The 20,365-nt window shown below is 38.9% G+C and overlaps 1 protein-coding gene across 12 annotated transcripts in view; it reads right to left on the reverse strand.

Moving 5' to 3' along the window:
• Window positions 1-20,365, reverse strand: part of GRIK1 (glutamate ionotropic receptor kainate type subunit 1) — a gene marked incomplete at both ends in the record, with an annotated part of 423,407 nt that overhangs the window by 160,748 nt on the left and 242,294 nt on the right. For 7 of the 12 annotated variants that reach the window (XM_082654756.1, XM_082654753.1, XM_082654754.1 and 4 more), the window contains one exon: window positions 1,314-1,481. The exons of the other annotated variants lie outside the window; for them this stretch is intronic. In XM_082654756.1, coding sequence (XP_082510882.1) covers window positions 1,314-1,481 — 168 coding nt within the window. The remainder of the gene's footprint in view (window positions 1-1,313; window positions 1,482-20,365) is intronic. 12 annotated transcript variants of the gene reach the window in all.

Raw genomic sequence — 20,365 nt, forward strand, 5'->3', positions numbered from 1 at the left:
TAAACTTTAAAGTGCTGTATAAACATAGCATTTTATTATTTGTCATAGACAACTCTGACCTCTATAGTACCTACAACTCCATCCATCTTTGAAAATAAAATATTCTTATACTAAGATCATGCCATACAGTAAAAAAAAAAAAAAAAAAAAAAATCATTATACTATTCCATTTTCATCTGTGCTCCCAGGAGAACAAGTTTCACATTTTTTTTTTAAGGGACACTAAGAATCTTGCAGAAGAGTCTACTAGGTGCAATCCAAACTGGGTTAATTCTATGTGGAAACAATCAATATTTAGTTACTTAGAAATCAGCATGAACATGGCATTCATTGTATTCCATTTACTTGTGTGTGTTTGATGGGCAAAGCTTTCCTCTAGGAGAGAAAGAGCCTCTCCTATTCTGGGGTGATGTACCCACACAAACTCCTGTATGGAGGTCCAACAACTCCCTAGTTAGAGGCCAGCCTTCAAGCATGTCAAATGTGGCTTCAAAGAGTCATCTTGGAAGTGTCTGAAGGATGTGCAAACAAGCCCCACCCTTCCAATGACTCTTTCCATGAGACAAACCTTGCAGCCTGCGTACAAATTAGATTACTTTTTAGGAACTTGTCTTCTTTTCAGATGCAAAAGGGAATCAAATGCGGAGATTGTTCTCCTAGGTTTAATTTTCTTTGACCCCAAGTCCCTTGCTTGCTTGATTGCTTGTACTGTTCCATTAATTTTTTTCTTAATTTTTTCCTTTTTTAAAATTGACATATAATCAACACATAACATTATAACATTTCAGGTGTAAAACATAATGATTCAATGTTTATAATCTTCACATTTCTATGATCTGTGGAAAGGGGTTAGAAAATTATTTGAGAGGATGGTAGGTAAACCCAGTAGCTCACAACCTGTTAAGATTCAGGTTGTGAATTCTGTGTGTTGTGGGCATTTCCACATGCTAATTGCGTATGACCTTCCACAAAGTTTTATTTGACTGCACTGTACAATTTCATGGTGGTGTCTCAGCCTCAGGAAGGAAAAAACAGATCAAGCTTGACATTTTCCATTCTCAGCTGAACCAGTTAATCATAGAGTGGAGGGCACTGAAGGCTAAGCTAATCAGAAAGGCCCAGAAAACAGAGCTAGGCAACATCCATTAGGATGGTTCAGATTGTACTGGACAGTGACATCTTGCACCAAAAGTTCCTGCAAACCCATTTGCACAGAGATGTCCACTTTGAAAAAGAGCAGGTAGCAAAAAGAAGTTGACTTGTAGAGCAGACATATCACCCAAAGAAGCTTTTAAAAGTGTGAAAATAGTTACCTCTCCGTGAGGCTTCAAAACTATCAAAAAGGTTAATTCTCTGAATGTCATAGGTTAATGTGGTGTTAGGCATCAGGGTTCGATTTCTGTTAATGCTGGTGACTGCAAACTTGAACGCTAATTCTTCAACATTAACAGGTTCATTTTCCACAGTTTCAAAAATTCCTCCTGCAGAAGCAAAAGAGATGCATGAGAAGCATTAGTTACATTATTCATGTGCATTTTTCAAAAAGAAGAATATAAATGATACAAACAAAAGGCCCAAAAGAATAAAAGCAGGAATGGTCAGAACAGATCCCAAAACCAGTGTTAAAAGTTAAGTGTATCAGCATGTGTCAGATGCAGATAAAATTTCATACATGTGCTTAAGATTTCAAATCCAATACTGGACTGTGTAATACCTATCAGACGGTGAATGAACTCTAAATATTTACTACCATGTAAAGTATGACTGATAATATGGTGGAGGATGATTTTCTACCATTTGGACATGAATCAGTCTGTGGTTGACCTAAGCACAATTTCAGTTTTATCCTGGTAGGATCATCCTTCCTTAGAATGAAACTCCTGCTATTCAGAAGCAGACATTCTAGACTCCAGAAGCATCATGCAGAGTTGAGTAGAGTCAAAATGAGTCATATAGGCATTTTTTTCAAAATGAAAATATCTCTTCTTCTTTGTAGCTCAGAATTCTGGGGTCATATGCTAGAACTTTCCAAAGTGCATGGGCAGATTCAAAAAACTATGTTCTACATTTGTTTTGTTTTGTTTTGAGAAACTGGTCCTGCCCCAAAGCAAACCTGTATCCTGTCTCTGGAGAAATAAATTCCCCCACTCAACAAACACATGCATTAAGCCTCTGATATCTTAAAAATGAGGACCTCATCACAAGCAACAATACAAAGTATCAGCACCTAAAGCCTCATCAGAGAATTCAGCTCTGGCTTTGTTGTTGACAGAAGCAATTTAAGTATTATTAACTGCATATTCTTAATGTACTTTAAGAGCTGTCCTGGGATTATCAACAGAAACAGAACATACAGTAGAGGCTCTTAGCTGGCCTCTGCTTAACTTACTCCTTGATTGACCAATAAACCTCATTTTCTTTGAAAAAACATATGAATTGGTGTCCATAGAATGCTGAATACTTATAACTAGTAGATTACTTTCATCTACTATCACCACTGAGTGACTCCTTACCTAAGGCCAGTTGTAGGATTTTAGCAAACTTATATATGTTAGATTGGTTTGCAAGCGCTTCAAGTTTTCCCTCCACTCAAAAAAAAAAAAAAAAAAAAAAAGATAAGGGAGCTTCAAGATGGTGGAAGAGTAAGACACAGAGATCACCTTCCTCCCCACAAATACATCAGAAATACATCTACATGTGGAACGACTCCTACAGAACACTTACTGAACGCTGGCAGAAGACCTCCTAAAAGGCAAGAAACTCCCCCGCGTGCCTGGGTAGGGCAAAAGAAAAAACAGGGACAAAAGAATAGGGACAGGACCTGCGCCTCGGGGAGGGAGCTGTGAAGGAGGAAAGGTTTCCACACACTAGGAAGGTCCTTGGTGGGTGGAGACTGTGGGTGGCAGAGGGGGGAAGCTTCGGAGCCGCAGAGGAGAGCGCAGTAACAGGGGTGCGGAGGGCAAAGCGGACAGATTCACGCACAGAGGATCACTGCGGAATAGCACTCACCAGCCCGAGAGGCTTGTCTGCTCACCCGCCAGGGCGGGCGGGGCCTGGGAGCTGAGGCTTAGGCTTCGGAGATCAGACCCCAGGAAGAGGACTGGGGTTGGCAGCGTGAACACAGCCTAAAGGGGCCTAGTGCGCCACGGCTAGCTGGCAGGGAGTCTGGGGAAAAGTCTGGACCTGCTGAAGAGGCAAGAAACCTTTTCTTGACTCTTTGTTTCCTGGTGCACGAGGAGAGGGGATTAAGAGCGCTGCTTAAAGGAGCTCCAGAGATGGGTGCGAGACGTGGCTATCAGTGCAGACCCCAGAGGAGGGCATGTGATGCTAACGCTGCTGCTGCAGCCACCAAGAAGCCTGTGTGCGAGCACAGGTCACTATCCACACCTCCCCTCCTGGGAGCCTGTGCAGCCCACCACTGCCAGCGTTCCAGTATCCAGGGACAACTTCCCCGGGAGAACGCACGGCATGCCTCAGGCTGGTGCAACGTCACGCCGGCCTCTGCTGCTGCAGGCTCGCCCCGCACTCCGTACCCCTCCCTCCCCCAGGCCTGAGTGACCCAGAGCCCTCAAATCAGCTGCTCCTTTAACCCCGTCCTGTCTGAGCGAAGAACAGATGCACGCTGGCGACCTACAAGCTGAGGCGGGGCCAAATTCAAAGCTGAGCCCCAGGAGATGTGCGAACTAAGAAGAGAAAGGGAAATCTCTCCGAGCAGAATCTGGAGCAGCAGATTAAAGCTCCACAATCAACTTGATGTACCCTGCATCTGTGGAATACCAGAATAGACAACGAATTATCCCAAATTGAGGAGGTGGATTTTGGAAGCAACAATATATATATATATATATTTCCCTTTTTCTCTTCCTGTGAGTATGTATGTGTATGCTTCTATTTGTGATTTTGTCTGTATAGCTTTGCTTTTACCATTTGTCTTAGGGTTCTGTCTGTCCATTTTCTTTCTTTCTTTTTTTTTTTTTTCTGTATAGTTTTTAGCGATTGTTACCATTGGTGGGTTTGTTTTTTGGTTTAGTTGCTCTCTTCTTTCTTTCTTTTTTTTTATTACTTTAATTTTTTTTTGAGAATTATTTTTACTTTAAGAACTTTTTAAAAAAATTTTATCTTCTTTCTTTCTTTCACTCTTATCTCCCTTTTATCTAAGCTGTGTGGATGAGAGGCTCTTGGTGCTCCAGCCAAGTGTCAGGGCTTTGCCTCTGAGGTGGGAGAATAAAATTCAGGACACTGGTCCACAAGAGACCTCCCATCTCCATGGAATATCAAATGCCAAAAATCTCCCAGAGATCTCCATCTCAATGCCAAGACCCAGCTCCACTCAAAGACCAGCAAGCTCCAGTGGTGGACACCGTATGCCAAACAACTAACAAGAAAGAAGCACAATGCCACCCATTAGCAGAGAGGCTGCCTAAAATCATAATAAGGCCACAGACACCCCAAAACACACCACCAGACGTGGACCTTCCCAACAGAAAGATAAGATCCAACCTCATCCACCCGAACACAGGCACTAGTCCCCACCACCAGGAAGCCTACACAATCCACTGAACCAACCGAAGCCACTGAGACCAGACATCTGAAAAAGAATTCAGAATAATGATAGTAAAGATGATCTAAAATCTTGGAAATAGAATGGAGAAAATACAAGAAACATTTAACAAGGACCTAGAAGAACTAAAGAACAAACAAACAGTGATGAACAACACAATAAATGAAATTAAAAATTCTCTAGAAGACATCAGTAGCAGAATAACTGAGGCAGAACAGATAAGTGACCTGGAAGAAAAAAGGAGAAATAATTACTGCACAGCAGAATAAAGAAAAAAGAATGAAAAGAATTGTGGACAGTCTTAGAGATCTCTGGGCCAACATTGAACTCACTAACAATCAAACTATAGGGGTCGCAGAAGAAGAAGAGACAAAGAAAGGGGCTGAGAAAATATTTGAAGAGATTATAGTTGAAAACTTCCCTAATATGGGAAAGGAAATAGTTAATCAAGTCCAGGAAGGACAGAGAGTCCCATACAGGATAAATCGAAGGAGAAACACACCAAGACACATATTAATCAAAATATCAAAAACTAAACACAAAGAAAATCTATTAAAAGCAGCAAGGGAAAAACAACAAATAACATACAAGGGAATCCCCATAAGGTTACTAGCTGAACTTTCAGCAGAAATTCTGCAATCCAGAAGGGAGTGGCAGGACATGTTTAAAGTGATGAAGGGGAATAACCTACAACCAAGATTACTCTATCCAGCAAGGATCTCATTCAGATTTGACGGAGAAATTAAAACCTTTACAGACAAGCAAAAGCTAAGAGAATTCAGCACCACCAAACGAGCTTTACAACAAATGCTAAAGGAACTTCTCTAGGCTGGAAACACAAGAGAAGGAAAAGACCTACAATAACAAACTTAAAACAATTAATAAAATGGTAATAGGAACATACATATTGATAATTACCTTAAATGTAAATGGGTTAAATGCTCCAAGCAAAAGCCATAGACTTGTTGAATGGATAGAAAAACAAGACCTGTATATATGCTGTCTACAAGAGACACGTCAGACCTAGGAACACATACAGACTGAAAGTGAGGGGATGGAGAAATATATTTCATGCAAATGGAAATCAAATAAAGCGAGAGTAGCAATTCTCATATCAGACAAAATAGACTTTAAAACAAAGACTATTACAAGAGACAAAGAAGGACACTACATAATGATCAAGGGATCAATCCAAGAGAATATACAAAATTTTAAATATATATGTGCCCAGCATAGGAGCACCTCAATACATAATGCAAATACAAACAGCCATAAAAGGGGACATCAGCAGTAGCACAATCATAGTAGGGGATTAACACCCCACTTTCACCAATGGACAGATCATCCAAAATGAAAATAAATAAGGACACACAAGCTTTAAATGATACATTAAACAAGATGGACTTAATTGATATTTATACGACATTCTATCCAAAAACAACAGAATACACATTCTTCTCAAGTGCTCATGGAACATTCTCCAGGATAGATCATATCTTGAGTCACAAACAAAGTCTTGCTAAATTCCAGAAAATTGAAATTATATCAACTGTCTTTTCCGACCACAATGCTATGAGATTAGATATCAATTACAGGAAAAAAATCTGTAAAAAATAAAAACACATGGAGGTTAAACAATACAATACTTAATAACTAAGACATCCCTGAAGAAATCAAAGAGGAAATGAAAAAAAAAATACCTAGAAACAAATGACAATGAAAACATGATGACCCATAACCTATGGGATGCAGCAAAAGCAGTTCTAGAGGGAAGTTTATAACGATACAATCCTACCTTAAGAAACAAGAAACATCTCAAATAAAAAACCAAACCTTACATCTAAAGCAATTAGAAAAAGAACAACAAAATAACCCCAAAGTTAACAGAAGGAAAGAAAACATAAAGATCAGATCAGAAATAAATGAAAAAGAAATGAAGGAAACCATAGCAAAGATCAATAAAACTAAAAGCTGGTTCTTTGAGAAGATAAAAAAATTGATAAATCATTAACCGGACTCATCAAGAAAAAAAGAGAGAAGACTCAAATCAATAGAATTACAAATGAAAAAGGAGAAGTAACAACTGACACTGCAGAAATACAAAGGATCATGAGAGATTACTACAAGCAACTATATGCCAATATAATGGGCAACCTGGAAGAGACGGACAAATTCTCAGAAATGAACAACCTTCCAAGACTGAATCAGAAAGAAATAGAAAATATGAACAGACCAATCACAGGCACTGAAATTGAAACTGTGATTAAAAATCTTCCAACAGAAAGCCCAGGACCAGACACCTTCACAGGTGAATTCTATCAAAGATTTAGAGAAGAGCTAACACCTATCCTTCTCAAACTCTTCCAACATATAGCAGTGGGAGGAACACTCCCAAACACAATCTACGATGCCACCATCACCCTGATACCAAAACCAGACAAAGATGTCACAAGGAAAGAAAACTACAGGCCAATATCACTGATGAACATAGATTCAAAAATCCTCAACAAAACACTAGCAAACAAAATCCAACAGCACATTAAAAGGATCATACACCATGATCAAGTGAGGTTTATCCCAGGAAAGCAAGCATTCTTCAATATAGGCAAATCCATGTGATACACCATATTAACAAATTGAAGGAGAAAAAACATATGATCAGCTCAATAGATGCAGAGAAATCTTTTGATAAAATTCAACACCCATTTATGATTAAAACCCTCCAGAAAGTAGGCATAGAGGGAACTTACCTCAACAAAATAAAGGCCAGGTATGACAAACCCGCAGCCAACATTGATATCAATGGTGAAAAGATGAAACCATTTACACTAAGGTCAGGAACAAGACAAGCTTGCCCACTCGCATCACTATTATTCAACAGAGCTTTGCAAGTTTTAGCCACAGCAATCAGAGAAAAAAAAGAAATAAAAGGAATCCAAATCAGAAAAGAAGAAGTAAAGATTTCACTGTTTGCAGATGACATGATACTATACATAGAGAATCCTAAAGATGGTGCCAGAAAACTACTAGAGCTAAACAATGAATTTGGTAAACTAGCAGATACAAAATTAATGCACAGAAATCTCTGGCATTCCTATACACTAATGATGAAAATTCTGAAAGTGAAATTAAGAAACCACTCCCATTTATCATTGCAACAAAAAGAATAAAATATCGAGGATTAAACGCACCTTAGGAGACAAAAGACCTGTATGCAGAAAATTATAAGACACTGATGAAAAAAATTAAAGATGATACAAATAAATGGAGAGATATACCATGTTCTTGGAAGAATTAACATTGTGAAACGAAAAAAAAACAAAGACAAAAACAAAAAAAATGAGACTGAAAGTCACAAATATCACAGGCACAGTTATGATTTATGATTATTCTTTCTAAGAAAAAGAACTCGAGTTGGCAGACTCTCATTCAGAAAATTTACTTTGATCCTATTTTGAAAGAATAGTAAATAAATACTCATCTGTAATTTTTAAGTTAAAATAATTTGGTGGATGGGCAATTTCTTTCTTTTTTTTAAAGTTTTGTTATTTATTTATTTATATATTTATTATTTATTATTTATTCCTGGGTCAAAATATATACAAAGTTCTAACGTTTTAAATGGTTATTTATTTATTTTAAACATCTTTATTGGAGTATAATTTCTTTACAATGGTGTTTTAGTTTCTGATTTATAACAAAGTGAATCAGTTTTACATATACATATGTCACCATATCACTTCCCTCTTGTGCCTCCCTCCCTCCCTATCCCACTCCTCCAAGTGGTCACAAAGCACCAAGCTGATATCCCTGTGCTATGCAGCTACTTCCCACTAGCTATCTATTTTATGTTTGGTAGTGTATATATGTCCACACCATTGTCCCATTTTGTCCCAGCTTATCCTTCCCCCTCCCCATTTCCTCAAGTCCCCTCTCTAGTAAGTCTGTGTCTTTATTCCCAACTTGCCTCTGGTTCTCCATGACCTTTGTTTATTTATTTTTGTAGATTACATATATATGTGTTAGCACACAGTATTGTTTTTTCTCTTTCTGACTTACTTCACTTGATATGACATACTCTAGGTCCATCTACCTCAATATAAATAACTCAATTTCTCTTCTTTTTATGGCTGAGTAATATTCCACTGTATATACATGCCACATCTTCTTTATCCATTCATCTATTGATGGACACTTAGGTTGCTTCCATGTCCTGGTTATTGCAAATAGAACTGCAATGAACATTGTGGTACATGACTCTTTTTGAATTCTCGTTTTTTCAGGATATATGCCCAGTAATGGGATTGCTGGGTCATATGGTAGTTCTATTTTTGGTTTTTTAAGGAACCTCCATACTGTTCTCCATAGTAGCTGTATCAATTTACATTTCCACCAATAGTGCAAGAGGGTTACCTTTTCTCCACACCCTCTCCAGCATTTATTTTTTGTAGATTTTTTGAGGATGGCCATTCTGACTGGTGTGAGATGATATCTCATTGTAGTTTTGATTTGCATTTCTCTAATGATTAATGACATTGAGCATTCTTTCCCTTGTTTGTTGGCAACCTGTGTAGCTTCTTTGGAGAGATGTCTATTTAGGCCTTTTGCCCACTTTTGGATTGGGTTGTTTGTTTTTTTGATATTGAGCTACATGTGATACTTGTATATTTTTGAGATTAATCCTTTGTCAGTTGCTTCATTTGCAAATATCTTCTCCTATTCTGAGAGTTGCCTTTTTGTCTTGTTTTTGGTTTCCTTTGCTGTGCTAAAGGTTTTAAGTTTCGTTAGGTCCCATTTGTTTACTTTTGTTTGTATTTCCATTTCTCTAGGAGGTGGGTAATAAAGGATCTTGCTGTCATTTATGTCATAGAGTGTTCTGCCTATGTGTTCCCCTAAGCATTTTCTAGTGTCTGACCTTTCATTTAGATCTTTAATCTATTTTGAGTTTATTTTTGTGTATGGTGTTAGGGAATGTTCTTATTTCATTCTTTTACATGCAGCTGTCCAGTTATCTGAGCACCACTTATTGAAGAGGCTGTATTTTCTCCACTGTATATTCTTGCCTCCTTTATCAACATTAAGGTGCCCATGTGTGCATTGGTTTATCTCTGGGCTTTCTATCCTGTTCCACTGATGTATATTTCTGTTTTTGTGCCAGTACCATACTGTCTTCATTACCGTAGCTTTGTAGTATAGTTTGAAGTCAAGGAGCCTGATACCTTCAGCTCCGTTTTTCTTTCTCAAGACTGTTTTGGATATTCGGAGTCTCCTGTGTTGCCATACAAATTGTGAACATTTTTGGTTTTGTTCTGTGAAAAATGCCAGTGGTAGTTTGATAGGGATTGCATTGAATCTGTAGATTGCTTTGTGTAGTAGAGTCATTTTCACAATGTTGATTCTTCCATTCCAAGAACATGGTATATCTCTCCATCTGTTTGTATCATCTTTAATTTCTTTCATCAGTGTCTTATAATTTTCTGCATACAGGTCTTTTGTCTCCTTAGGTAAGTTTATTCCTAGATATTTTATTCTTTTTGTTGCAATGGTAAGTGGGAGTGTTTTCTTAATTTCACTTTCAGAATTTTCATCATTAATGTATAAGAATGCAAGAGATTTCTGTGCATTAATTTTCTATCCTGCTACTTTACCAAATTCATTGATTAGCTCTAGTAGTTTTCTGGTAGCATCTTTAGAATTCTCTATGTATAGTATCATGTCATCTGCAAATAGTGACAGCTTTACTTCTTCTTTTCTGATTTGGATTCCCTTTATTTCTTTTTCTTCTCTGATTGCTGTGGCTAAAACTTGCAAAGCTCTGTTGAATAATAGTGATGTGAGTGGGCAAGCTTGTCTTGTTCCTGACCTTAGTGTAAATGGTTTCATCTTTTCACCATTGAGGACGATATTGGCTATGATTTTGTCATATATGGCGTTTAATATTTTGAGGAAATTTTGAGGAAATATGCCTATTTTCCTGAGGGTTTTTATCATAAATGGGTGTTGACTTTGTTGAAAGCTTTCTTTGCATCTATTGGGATGATCATATGGTTTTTCTCCTTCAATTTGTTAATATGGTGCATCACATTGATTGATTTGTATATATTAAAGAATCCTTGCATTCCTGGGATAAACCCCACTTGATTGTGGTGTATGATTCTTTTAATGTGCTATTGGATTCTGTTTGCTAATATTCTGTTGAGGATTTTTGCATCTATTTTCATCAGTGATACTGGTCTGTAGTTTTCTATCTTTGTGACATCTTTGTAGAATGAGTTTGGGAGTGTTCCTCCCTCTGCTATATTTTGGAAGAGTTTGAGAGAATAGGTGTTAGCTCTTCTCTAAATGTTTGATAGAATTCACCTTTGAAGCTGTCTGGTCATGGGTTTTTGTTTGTTGGAAGATTTTTAATCACAGTTTCAATTTCAGTGCTTGTCATCGGTCTTTTTATTTTCTATTTCTTCATGGTTCATTCTCGGAAGGTTGTACATTTCTAAGAATTTGTCCATTTCTTCCAGGTTGTCCATTTGATTGACATAGAGTTGCTTGTAGTAATCTCTCATGACCCTTTGTATTTCTGCAGTGTCAGTTGTTACTTCTCCTTTTTCATTTGTAATTCTATTTTTTTGAGTCTTCTCCCCTTTTTTCTTGATGAGTCTGACTAATGGTTTATCAATTTTTTTATCTTCTCAAAGAACCAGTTTTTAGTTTTATTGATCTTTGCTATCATTTTGTTCATTTCTTTCTCCTCTGATCCTTATGATTTCTTTTCTTCTGCTAACTTTGGTTTTTTTTTGTTGTTGTTGTTCTTCTTCTTTCTCTAATTGCTTTAGGTGTTAGCTTAGGTTGTTTATTTGAGATGTTTCTTGTTTCTTAAGGTAGGATTGTATTGCTATAAACTTCCCTCTTAGAACTGCTTTTGCTGCATCCCATAGATTTTGGGTCGTTGTGTTTTCATTGTCATTTGTTTCTAGGTATTTTTTGATTTCCTCTTTGATTTCTTCATTGATCTCTTGGTTGTTAAGTAGTGTATTGTTTAGCCTTCATGTTTTTATTTTTTACAGATTTTTTCCTATAATTGATATCTAGTCTCATAGCATTGTTGTCAGAAAAGATACTTGATATGATTTCTATTTTCTTAAATTTACCAAGGGTTGATTTCTGACCCAAGATATGATCTATCCTGGAAAATGTTCCATGAGCACTTGAGAAGAATGTGTATTCTGTTGTTTTGGATGGAATGTCCTATAAATATTAATTAAGTCCATCTTGTTTCATGTATCATTTAAAGCTTGTGTGTCCTTATTTATTTTCATTTTGAATGATCTGTCCATTGGTGAAAGTGGGGTGTTTAAGTCTCCTACTATGATTGTGTTACTTTCAATTTCCCCTTTTATGGCTGTTAGCATTTGCCTTATGTATTGAGGTGCTCCTATTTTGGATGCATAAATATTTACAATTGTTATATCTTCTTCTTGGATTGATCCCTTGATCATTATGTAGTATCCTTTATTTTTTCTCTTGTAATAGTCTTTGTTTTAAAGTCTATTTTGTCTGATATGAGAATGCTACTCCCTCTTTCTTTTGATTTCCATTTGCATGGAATATCTTTATCCATCCACTCACTTTCAATCTGTATGTGTCCCTAGGTCTGAAGTCGGTCTCTTGTAGACAGCATATGTACAGGTCTTGTTTTTGTATCCATTCAGCCAGTCTATGTCTTTTGGTTGGAGCATTTAATCAATTTACATTTAAGGTACTTATCGATATGTAAGTTCCTATTACCATCTTCTTAATTGTTTTGGGTTTATTATTGTAGGTGTTTTCCTTCTCTTGTGTTTCCTACATAGAGAAGTTCCTTTAGCATTTGTTGTAAAGCTGGTTTGGTGGTTCTGAATTCTCTTAGGTTTTGCTTGTCTGTAAAGGTTTTATTATCTGTGAAATCTGAATGAGATCCTTGCTGTGTAGAGTAATCTTGGTTGTAGGTTTTTTCCCTCATCACTTTAAATATGTCCTGCCACTCCCTTCTGGATTGCAGAGTTTCTGCTGAAAGTTCAGTTGTTATCCTTATGGGGATTCCCTAGTGTGTTATTTTTCTCTTGCTGTGTTTAATATTTTTTCTTTGTATTTAATTTTTGATAGTTTGATTAATATGTGTCTTGGCATGTTTCTCCTTGGATTTATCCTGTATGTGCCTCTCTGTGCTTCCTGGACTTGATTAACTATTTCCTTTCCCATATTAGGGAAGTTTTCAACTATAATCTCTTCAAATATTTTCTTATTCCCTTTCTTTTTCTCTTCTTCCTCTGAGACCCCTGTAATTCGAATGTTGGTGTGTTTAATGTTGTCCCAGAGGTCTCTGAGACTTTCCTCAATTCTATTCATTCTTTTTTCTTTATTCTGCTCTGCAGTAGTTATTTCCACTATTTTATTTTCCAGGTCAGTTATCCGTTCTTCTGCCTCAGTTATTCTGCTACTGATGTCTTCTAGAGAATTTTAATTTCATTTACTGTGTTGTTCATCACTGTTTGTTTGCTCTTTAGTTCTTCTAGCTACTTGTTAAATGTTTATTGTATTTTCTCCATTCTATTATTTGCAAGATTTTGTATCATCTTTACTATCATTATTCTGAATTCTTTTTCAGGTAAACTGTCTATTTCCTCTTCATTTGTTACATCTGGTGGGTTTTTGCCTTGCTCCTTCATCTGCCGTATGTTTCTCTGTCTTCTCATTTTGCTTAACTTACTCTTTTTCGCAGGCTGCAGGTTTGTAGTTCCCATTGTTTTTGGTGTCTGTCCTCTGGGCCTAAGGCTAGTTCAGTGCGTTGTGTAGGGTTCCTGGTGGAGGGAACTAGTGCCTGTGTTCTTGTGAATTAGGCTGGATCCTGTCTTTCTGGTGTACAGGTCCACATCTAGTGCTTTGTTTTGGGTTGTCTGTGGCCATATTATGATTTTAGGCAGCCTCTGTGCTAATGGATGCGGTTGTGTTCCTGTCTTGCTACTTGTTTGGCATAGGGTGTCCTGCACTGTAGCTTGATGGTCAATGAGTGGAGCTGCGTCTTGGCATTGAGATGGATATCTCTGGGAGATTTCGCCAATGAGTGGATCTGGGCAGTCTCTTGTGGACCAGTGTCCTGAACTTGGCTCTACCACCTCAGAGACACAGCCCTGATTCCTGGCTTGAACACCAAGAGCCAGTCATCCACGTGGCTCAGAATAAAAGGGGGGGAAAAGAAAGAAAGAAGAAAATATAGTAAAATAAAGTAAAATAAAATAGTTATTAAAATAAAAAATAATTATTAAAAAATTTTTATGTAATAAAAAAATAAAAAGAAAGAAAGAATGAAAGAAGAGAGCAACCAACCAAAAAACAATTCCACCAATGATAGCAAGTGCTAAAAACTATACTTAAAGAAAAAAAGAAAAGAAAGAAAGAAAAAAAAAAACGGATAGACAGAACTCTAGGACAAATGGTAAAAGCAAAGTTATACAGATAAAATCACACAGAGAAGTATACACATACAAACTCACAAAAAGAGAAAAAGTGAAAAAAAATATATATATCGCAGCTCCCAAAGTCCACCTCCTTGATTTGGGATGATTCGTTGTCTCTATTCAGGTATTCCACAGATGCAGGGTACATCAAGTTGATTGTGGAGATTTAGTCTGCTGCTGTTGATGCTGCTGGGAGAGATTTCCCTTTCTCTTCTTTTTCGCACAGCTCCTGGGATTCACCTTTGGATTTGGACCCGCCCCTGTGTGTAGGTCGCCTAAGGGTGTCTGTTCCTGCCCAGACAGGACGGGATTAAGGGAGCAGCTGATTCGGGGGCTCTGGCTCACTCAGGCCAGGGGGAGGGAGGGGCACGTATGTGGGGCGAGCCTGCGGCGGCAGAGGCCAGCATGACATTGTACCAGCCTGAGGCACGCCGTGCATTCTCCCGGGGAAGTTGTCCCTGGATCACGGGACCCTGGCAGTGGTGGACTGCACTAGTTCCTGGGAGGGGAGCTGTGGAGAGTGACCTGTGCTCGCACACAGGCGTCTTGGTGGCGGCGGCAGCAACCTTAGCATTTCATGCCCGTCTCTGTTGTCTGCGCTGATAGCCGCAGCTCACGCCTGTCTCTGGAGCTCCTTTAAGCAGTGCTCCTAATCCCCTCTCCTCGCACACCAGGAAACAAAGAGGCAAGATAAAGTCTCTTGCCTCTTCGGCAGTTCCAGACTTTTTCCCGGACTCCCTCCTGTGTAGCTGTGGCGCACTAACCCCTTCAGGTTGTGTTCATGTCGCCAGTCCTCTCCCTGGGATCCAACCTCCGAAGCCCGAGCCTCGGCTCCCAGCCCCCGCCTGACCCGGCGAGTGAGCAGACAAACCTCTCGGGCTGGTGAGTGCCGGTCGGCACCGATCCTCTGTGCGGGAATCTCTCCTCTGTGCGGGAATCTCTCCACTTTGCCCTCCGCACCCCTGTTGCTGTGCTCTCCTCCGCAGTTCTGAAGCTCCCCCCCTCCACCACCCACAGTCTCTGCCCGCGAAAGGGCTTCCTAGTGTGTGGAAACCTTTCTTCCTTCACAGCTCCCTCCCACTGGTGCAGGTCCCATCCGTATTCTTTGTCTCTGCTTTTTCTTTTTTTCTTTTGCCCTACCCAGGATTTGTGGGGATTTGTGGCTTTTGGGAGGTCTGAGATCTTCTGCCAGCGTTCAGTAAGTGTTCTGAAGGAGTTGTTCCACATGCAGTTGTATTTCTGATGTATATTTGAGGAGGAAGGTGATCTCCACGTCTTACTCTTCCACCATCATGAAGCTTCCGCAATTTCTTTCTAAACTGACTTTCTCTCTTAAATAACCAACTAGTGTCAGTTTTCGAAAGCTAAGATGTTTGTATTAAACTATTTCGGCTCCTTTTGGAAATGTCTCTGGCTTTTATAGACTGATGAGATGAGATGCATGTGAAGATTATTTCTCTGTTCTTTGAGAAACCAGAGGTGAATATTATGTGACCATGTTACTACTTCCTATGGAATCATGTTGGATATATATTCTGAAATTAACCTTAGGAAGAATTCTCCTTTTTGATTTTGTCTTTTTCTTTTTTCAGACAATGGTAAGTAGGTCCTGGGGTAGGGGGACTTTCAGTTTCTCTCAGAAATGTTAGTAGATGTGCAACAGTGAAGTGGTAAGCTCACACAGCAGACACTTTTTCACCAGAAGAAGATCGACATATGGTGGGTTTACTGCCACAAACTAGCTGGTCCACAATTGGAATAGCCCCTACTTAAGACCAGAAACTCTTTGATGTTACGGCTTCCACAGTAATTAATAGCAATTATTTGTTTACTTGTCTATCTTTGCAAGAACGTGGTGAGAAACCTCATGAAGATGGACTGTGTCATATTCAGAATCACCATTCTTATGAAGACCAAAGTATCTTAAGATGTTCAGCCTGCAGCTGTTTAGGGGAAAAGTTAACCACTGGCTGAGATGTGAGCACCATTAATCTGTATACGGCAGGCTAGAACAAATATCTGAATTGGAAATGAAGTTCTGAATCTTGGTCCACCTACTTCCTCTTTGAGAAAGATTTTTAAGTACCAGGAAGAAAGTTAGTATGAAATAGCTCTTTCACTATTAATATTTCATTTAAGCCTTATAATAATCCAGGTAAGAGGTAGTGTTCTTGTTTTTATAAATGAAAAAATAAATAGAGAGGTCACATATTTTGACCAGATTATCCAAAATCACAAAGCCTTGTCTTTAACAAACTCAGGTATTTGATTCATTATAAATATAAATATATTTACTTCACCAGGTTATTTCTGATGTACTTCATCTCTAAATATTAGTTAAAACTGCTGCCTTGATTACCTTGGAGGACTGCTCTATAAAGGAAATGATATAATGCAGTGAAAGTTCCTTGAACATGCAATCATGCCTCAGAAATAAGTATTATTACACATGGATAATGGGGATAAAAAAGGGATTTGGCACTTGTAGAACTGCCTGCTCACCTCAGAATTGTTTCTTTGGTATAGGGTTGTCTTTTACGTAAAGCTGCATATACCTGGGTTTAAGAGAATATTAAGTGCTGTTGTTACGTGCTTAGATGGTGTGTAAGTAGACTGTGTTTTGTCATTTTGGGGGTTACTTTCTTTCATTCCTTCACCAAGCAAGCATTATAAATGGTGTCCTTAGCTCAACACCCTACCACTATCTCCTTTTTTTCTTTAGAGAAGGTTGCTGACAAATACCAAAAACCTATAGTGAGTGAAGTGAGATATATACAAGACTGGGGAAGTGCCAAGAAAGTGAAATATGATAGAAACAGGAGAAAGCTATTAACAAGTGTCAGACCTCACACAGAAGCAGATTCTTTCAGCATTAGCCACTTCCTCTCTCCTCCCCATAGCTGCAGTTTTACAAAATTGAGTTTCAGTGTCTCTGACAGGTGAGTAGAACGACACATACATAATGACACATGTATTATTATTATTACTACTATCATTATTATTTTAGTTTTGTAGGTGTGAGCTTGTCAATGAGACATTTCAAGTCTTTGGGATTCTCCATATAGACAACTTCTGGAGGCCTGGGTTCCATGGTTTACAGAGGAGGAATCCCTACTTTTTTCCTTCTTCTGTTCCTCTTCCTTCTCTGCTCTTTCTCTCCCTTCACTACTCCTCACTTCCCGTTTTTTCCTAAGGTCAATGCTTCTCTCTCTTTCTATTAGTTAAGCTGAGCTGAGCATGACTTCTCTTAAAAATTCAATGGGCCATGGAAGGGTTAGAAAAAGCAAAACTAAGAAACTAATTTAGGCTCAAGGGAGAGAAGTTAAGTGGCCACTCCCACCCCTGATCATCTTATTTTTTTCTAAATTGTCCCAGCCAAGTCAGTGCGTGAGGGAAGAGAACAGGAATTTGAGAGTTCCTCAAATGAAGGAAAGGAACCAAATGAAGATGAAGACCCAACTTTCTTTTTCTTTTCTTTTCTTTTTAACTGAACTCCTGAGAAGTAGAGCATGGCAGATGGAGTGCAGGAGGGTGATAAACCTCAAAATCCATGTGCCTGGCTTTTCCATGTTCACTTTCACCACCCACAGTCACACGTCATATGTACCCAAAGTTAAGAAGTATTGTCCGTATTTTTTTACATAAACTATTTTTCTATTTTTAATTATGTGAATTATATAAAAACATTTTCTGTTTTCTCTTAAGTGAATCAGACTAAGTACAAATTATAAATCAGTCCTTATATATTGACTGACATATGTGATATTGTAATTAATAATAAGAAGTACAGGGCTTCCCTGGTGATGCAGTGGTTAGGATCTGCCTGCCCAAAAAAAAGAATCTGCCTGCCATTGCAGGGGACACATGTTCAAACCCTGGTCCGGGAAGATCCCACATGCCGCGGAGCAACTAAGCCCATGCACCACAACTACTGAGCCTGCTTTCTAGAGCCCATGAACCACATCTACTGAGCCTGTGTGCCATAACTACTGAATCCCATACCTAGTGCCTGTGCTCCGCAACAGGAGAAGCCACCTCAATGAGAAACCCACACAGTACAATGAAGAGTAGCCCCAGCTTGCAGCAACTAGAGAAAGCCCGCACGCAGCAATGAAGACCCAATGCAGCCAAAACAAACAAACAAATATATAAACAAACAAATAAGTAAATATAATTTTTTAAAGAAGTATATATTTGGTTTTTGACCTCATTTCTGGCACTAAACTCCTAAAACCCTTGAAATTTCTTAACTGTTGAGAGCAATTAAGGTGTCTTTTATTATATTAATGAGATGGCTTTTGGAAAATATCTAAGGCTGGAGGCTGGTTGCTAGGAGAACCAACGATTATGATTAGAAGGTTGGAACTTTCAGTCCCCCCTCCCCCAACTTCTGGGAAGGGGAGAGGGGCTGGAGATTGAGTTCAATTTCCAATGGCTAATGATTTAATCAATCTTGCCTTTGTAATGAAGCCTCTATAAAATCTCAAAAGAACAGAGTCTGGAGAGCTTCTGGGTTGGTGAACACATGGAGATTTGGGGAGAGTGGGGTGCCTGGAGAGGGCATGGAAGCTCCACACTCTTTCCCTGTACCTTGTCCTATGCATCACTTCCATCTGGCTGTCCCTGAAATATATTCTTTTTAACAAACCAGTAATCTAGTATGTCAAGTGCTTCTCTGAGTTCTGTGAGCTGCTGTGGCAAATAAATCAAAGCCAAGGAGAGGGCTGTTGGAACTCCAACCTACAGCTGGTCAGTCAGAAGCACAAATGATAATCTGGGTATATCTGAAGTGAAGAGCAGTCTTGTATGACTGAACCCTTAACCTCTGGAATCTGACACTATCTTTAGCTAGATGGTGTCAAAATTCAGTTGAATTGTAGGACACGCAGTTGGCAACAGAGATTTGCTTGGTGGTTGGGGAAATCCCTCCTCCCCCAATATACATGTTGGAATTAAAATCAGAACCCTCTTAATATGGTTAGGGACCAGCCTCTGTCTTATCACCAATAGGAAGCTTGCATGAGGGTCAAAGGTCATCATCAATGTATACCCCCAGCCTCTTCCCCATCTTCCCCACAATTTTCAGGCTGAGGTTATGGCAAATGATAATTTAGAACATATTGTCCAACCAAAAGGAAAAGGTCAGAAAGTGGAAGAGGGTTTTTGTTGTTGTTGTTGTTTTTGTTTTGAGTCAGGCTCTGACTTCCTGTGTGAATGTTTGTGCCACTTAAAATGATAAGGGTAGCATCATATAACCTATACACAGCAAACTAGGTTGCGTTCTGAAAAACACTTTTTCTTAATGAATGTGTGTATCTAGGCTTGGTTTACAAGGGCCTATGGGTCCCTGTCTTTGTTTTTATCATTATACTCTGCTGGGAAGAATAGATGTTGGCACAAATAAGGCTAATGTGAAAGGCTCTGTCCCCTTCCACTCTATATCCCTCACCTGAGAAAAGGCACCACACATGTTCACTCAAAAAGGGGTGTGAAAAAATAAGGTGTAGGCTTACCTTCTGGAGTAGTTTTGAAAGTCAAAACCAACATTTTTTGGTACGGGACAACTTGGAGATCTGGGAGCAGGGCTGTCCAGCGAAACTCTGGGGTGTGACCTCCTTGGGAAAAGCTGTGAATTGGCCCAGGCTCTACAGTGAGCCACTGAGCACTCCAGCGAGCTGTGGGGTGATTTTGCTAGCCCAGTGGGTCCAAATGGCAAAGCATTGAGCCAAAGAGGATTATTCTTAAACCTTAAGCTCTTTTGGAGTTTGCATTGCTAGCCTTCAGACTTGCTTGGGACCCATCACCTCCTTCTTCTTTCTGATTTCTCCCTTTTGGAATGGGCATAACTATCTTATGCCTGTCCCAACGTTGTATTTTGCACATAACTTGTTTGGTTTCACAAGTTTGTAGCGGAGAGAGAATTTTACCTGGAGCCTCACCCATATCTGATTTAGATGAAATTTAGATGAGACTTTGGCTCTAGATTTTAGAACTAATGCTGGAACATGTTAAGAACTTTGGGGCTGTTGGGATGAAATGCATGTATTTTTATGTGAGAAGGAGATGAATTTCGGAAGGACCAAGGCCAGAATGCTATGGACTGAATATTTGTGTACCCCCAAATTCATATGTTGAAGCCCTAATGTGACAATATTTGGAGGTGGGGACTTTGGGAAGTAATTAGATTATTAGAGTGGAACTCTTATGATGGAATCAATGTCTTTATAAGAAGAGGAAGAGGGAGAGAGAGAGATCTTTATCATGTGAAGATAGGAGAGAAGATAGTTGTCTATAAGCCAGGAAGCCTGTCCTC

This window comes from Grampus griseus, assembly GCF_964374135.1.
Source record: "Grampus griseus genome assembly, chromosome: 5".
NCBI lineage: Eukaryota > Metazoa > Chordata > Mammalia > Artiodactyla > Delphinidae > Grampus > Grampus griseus.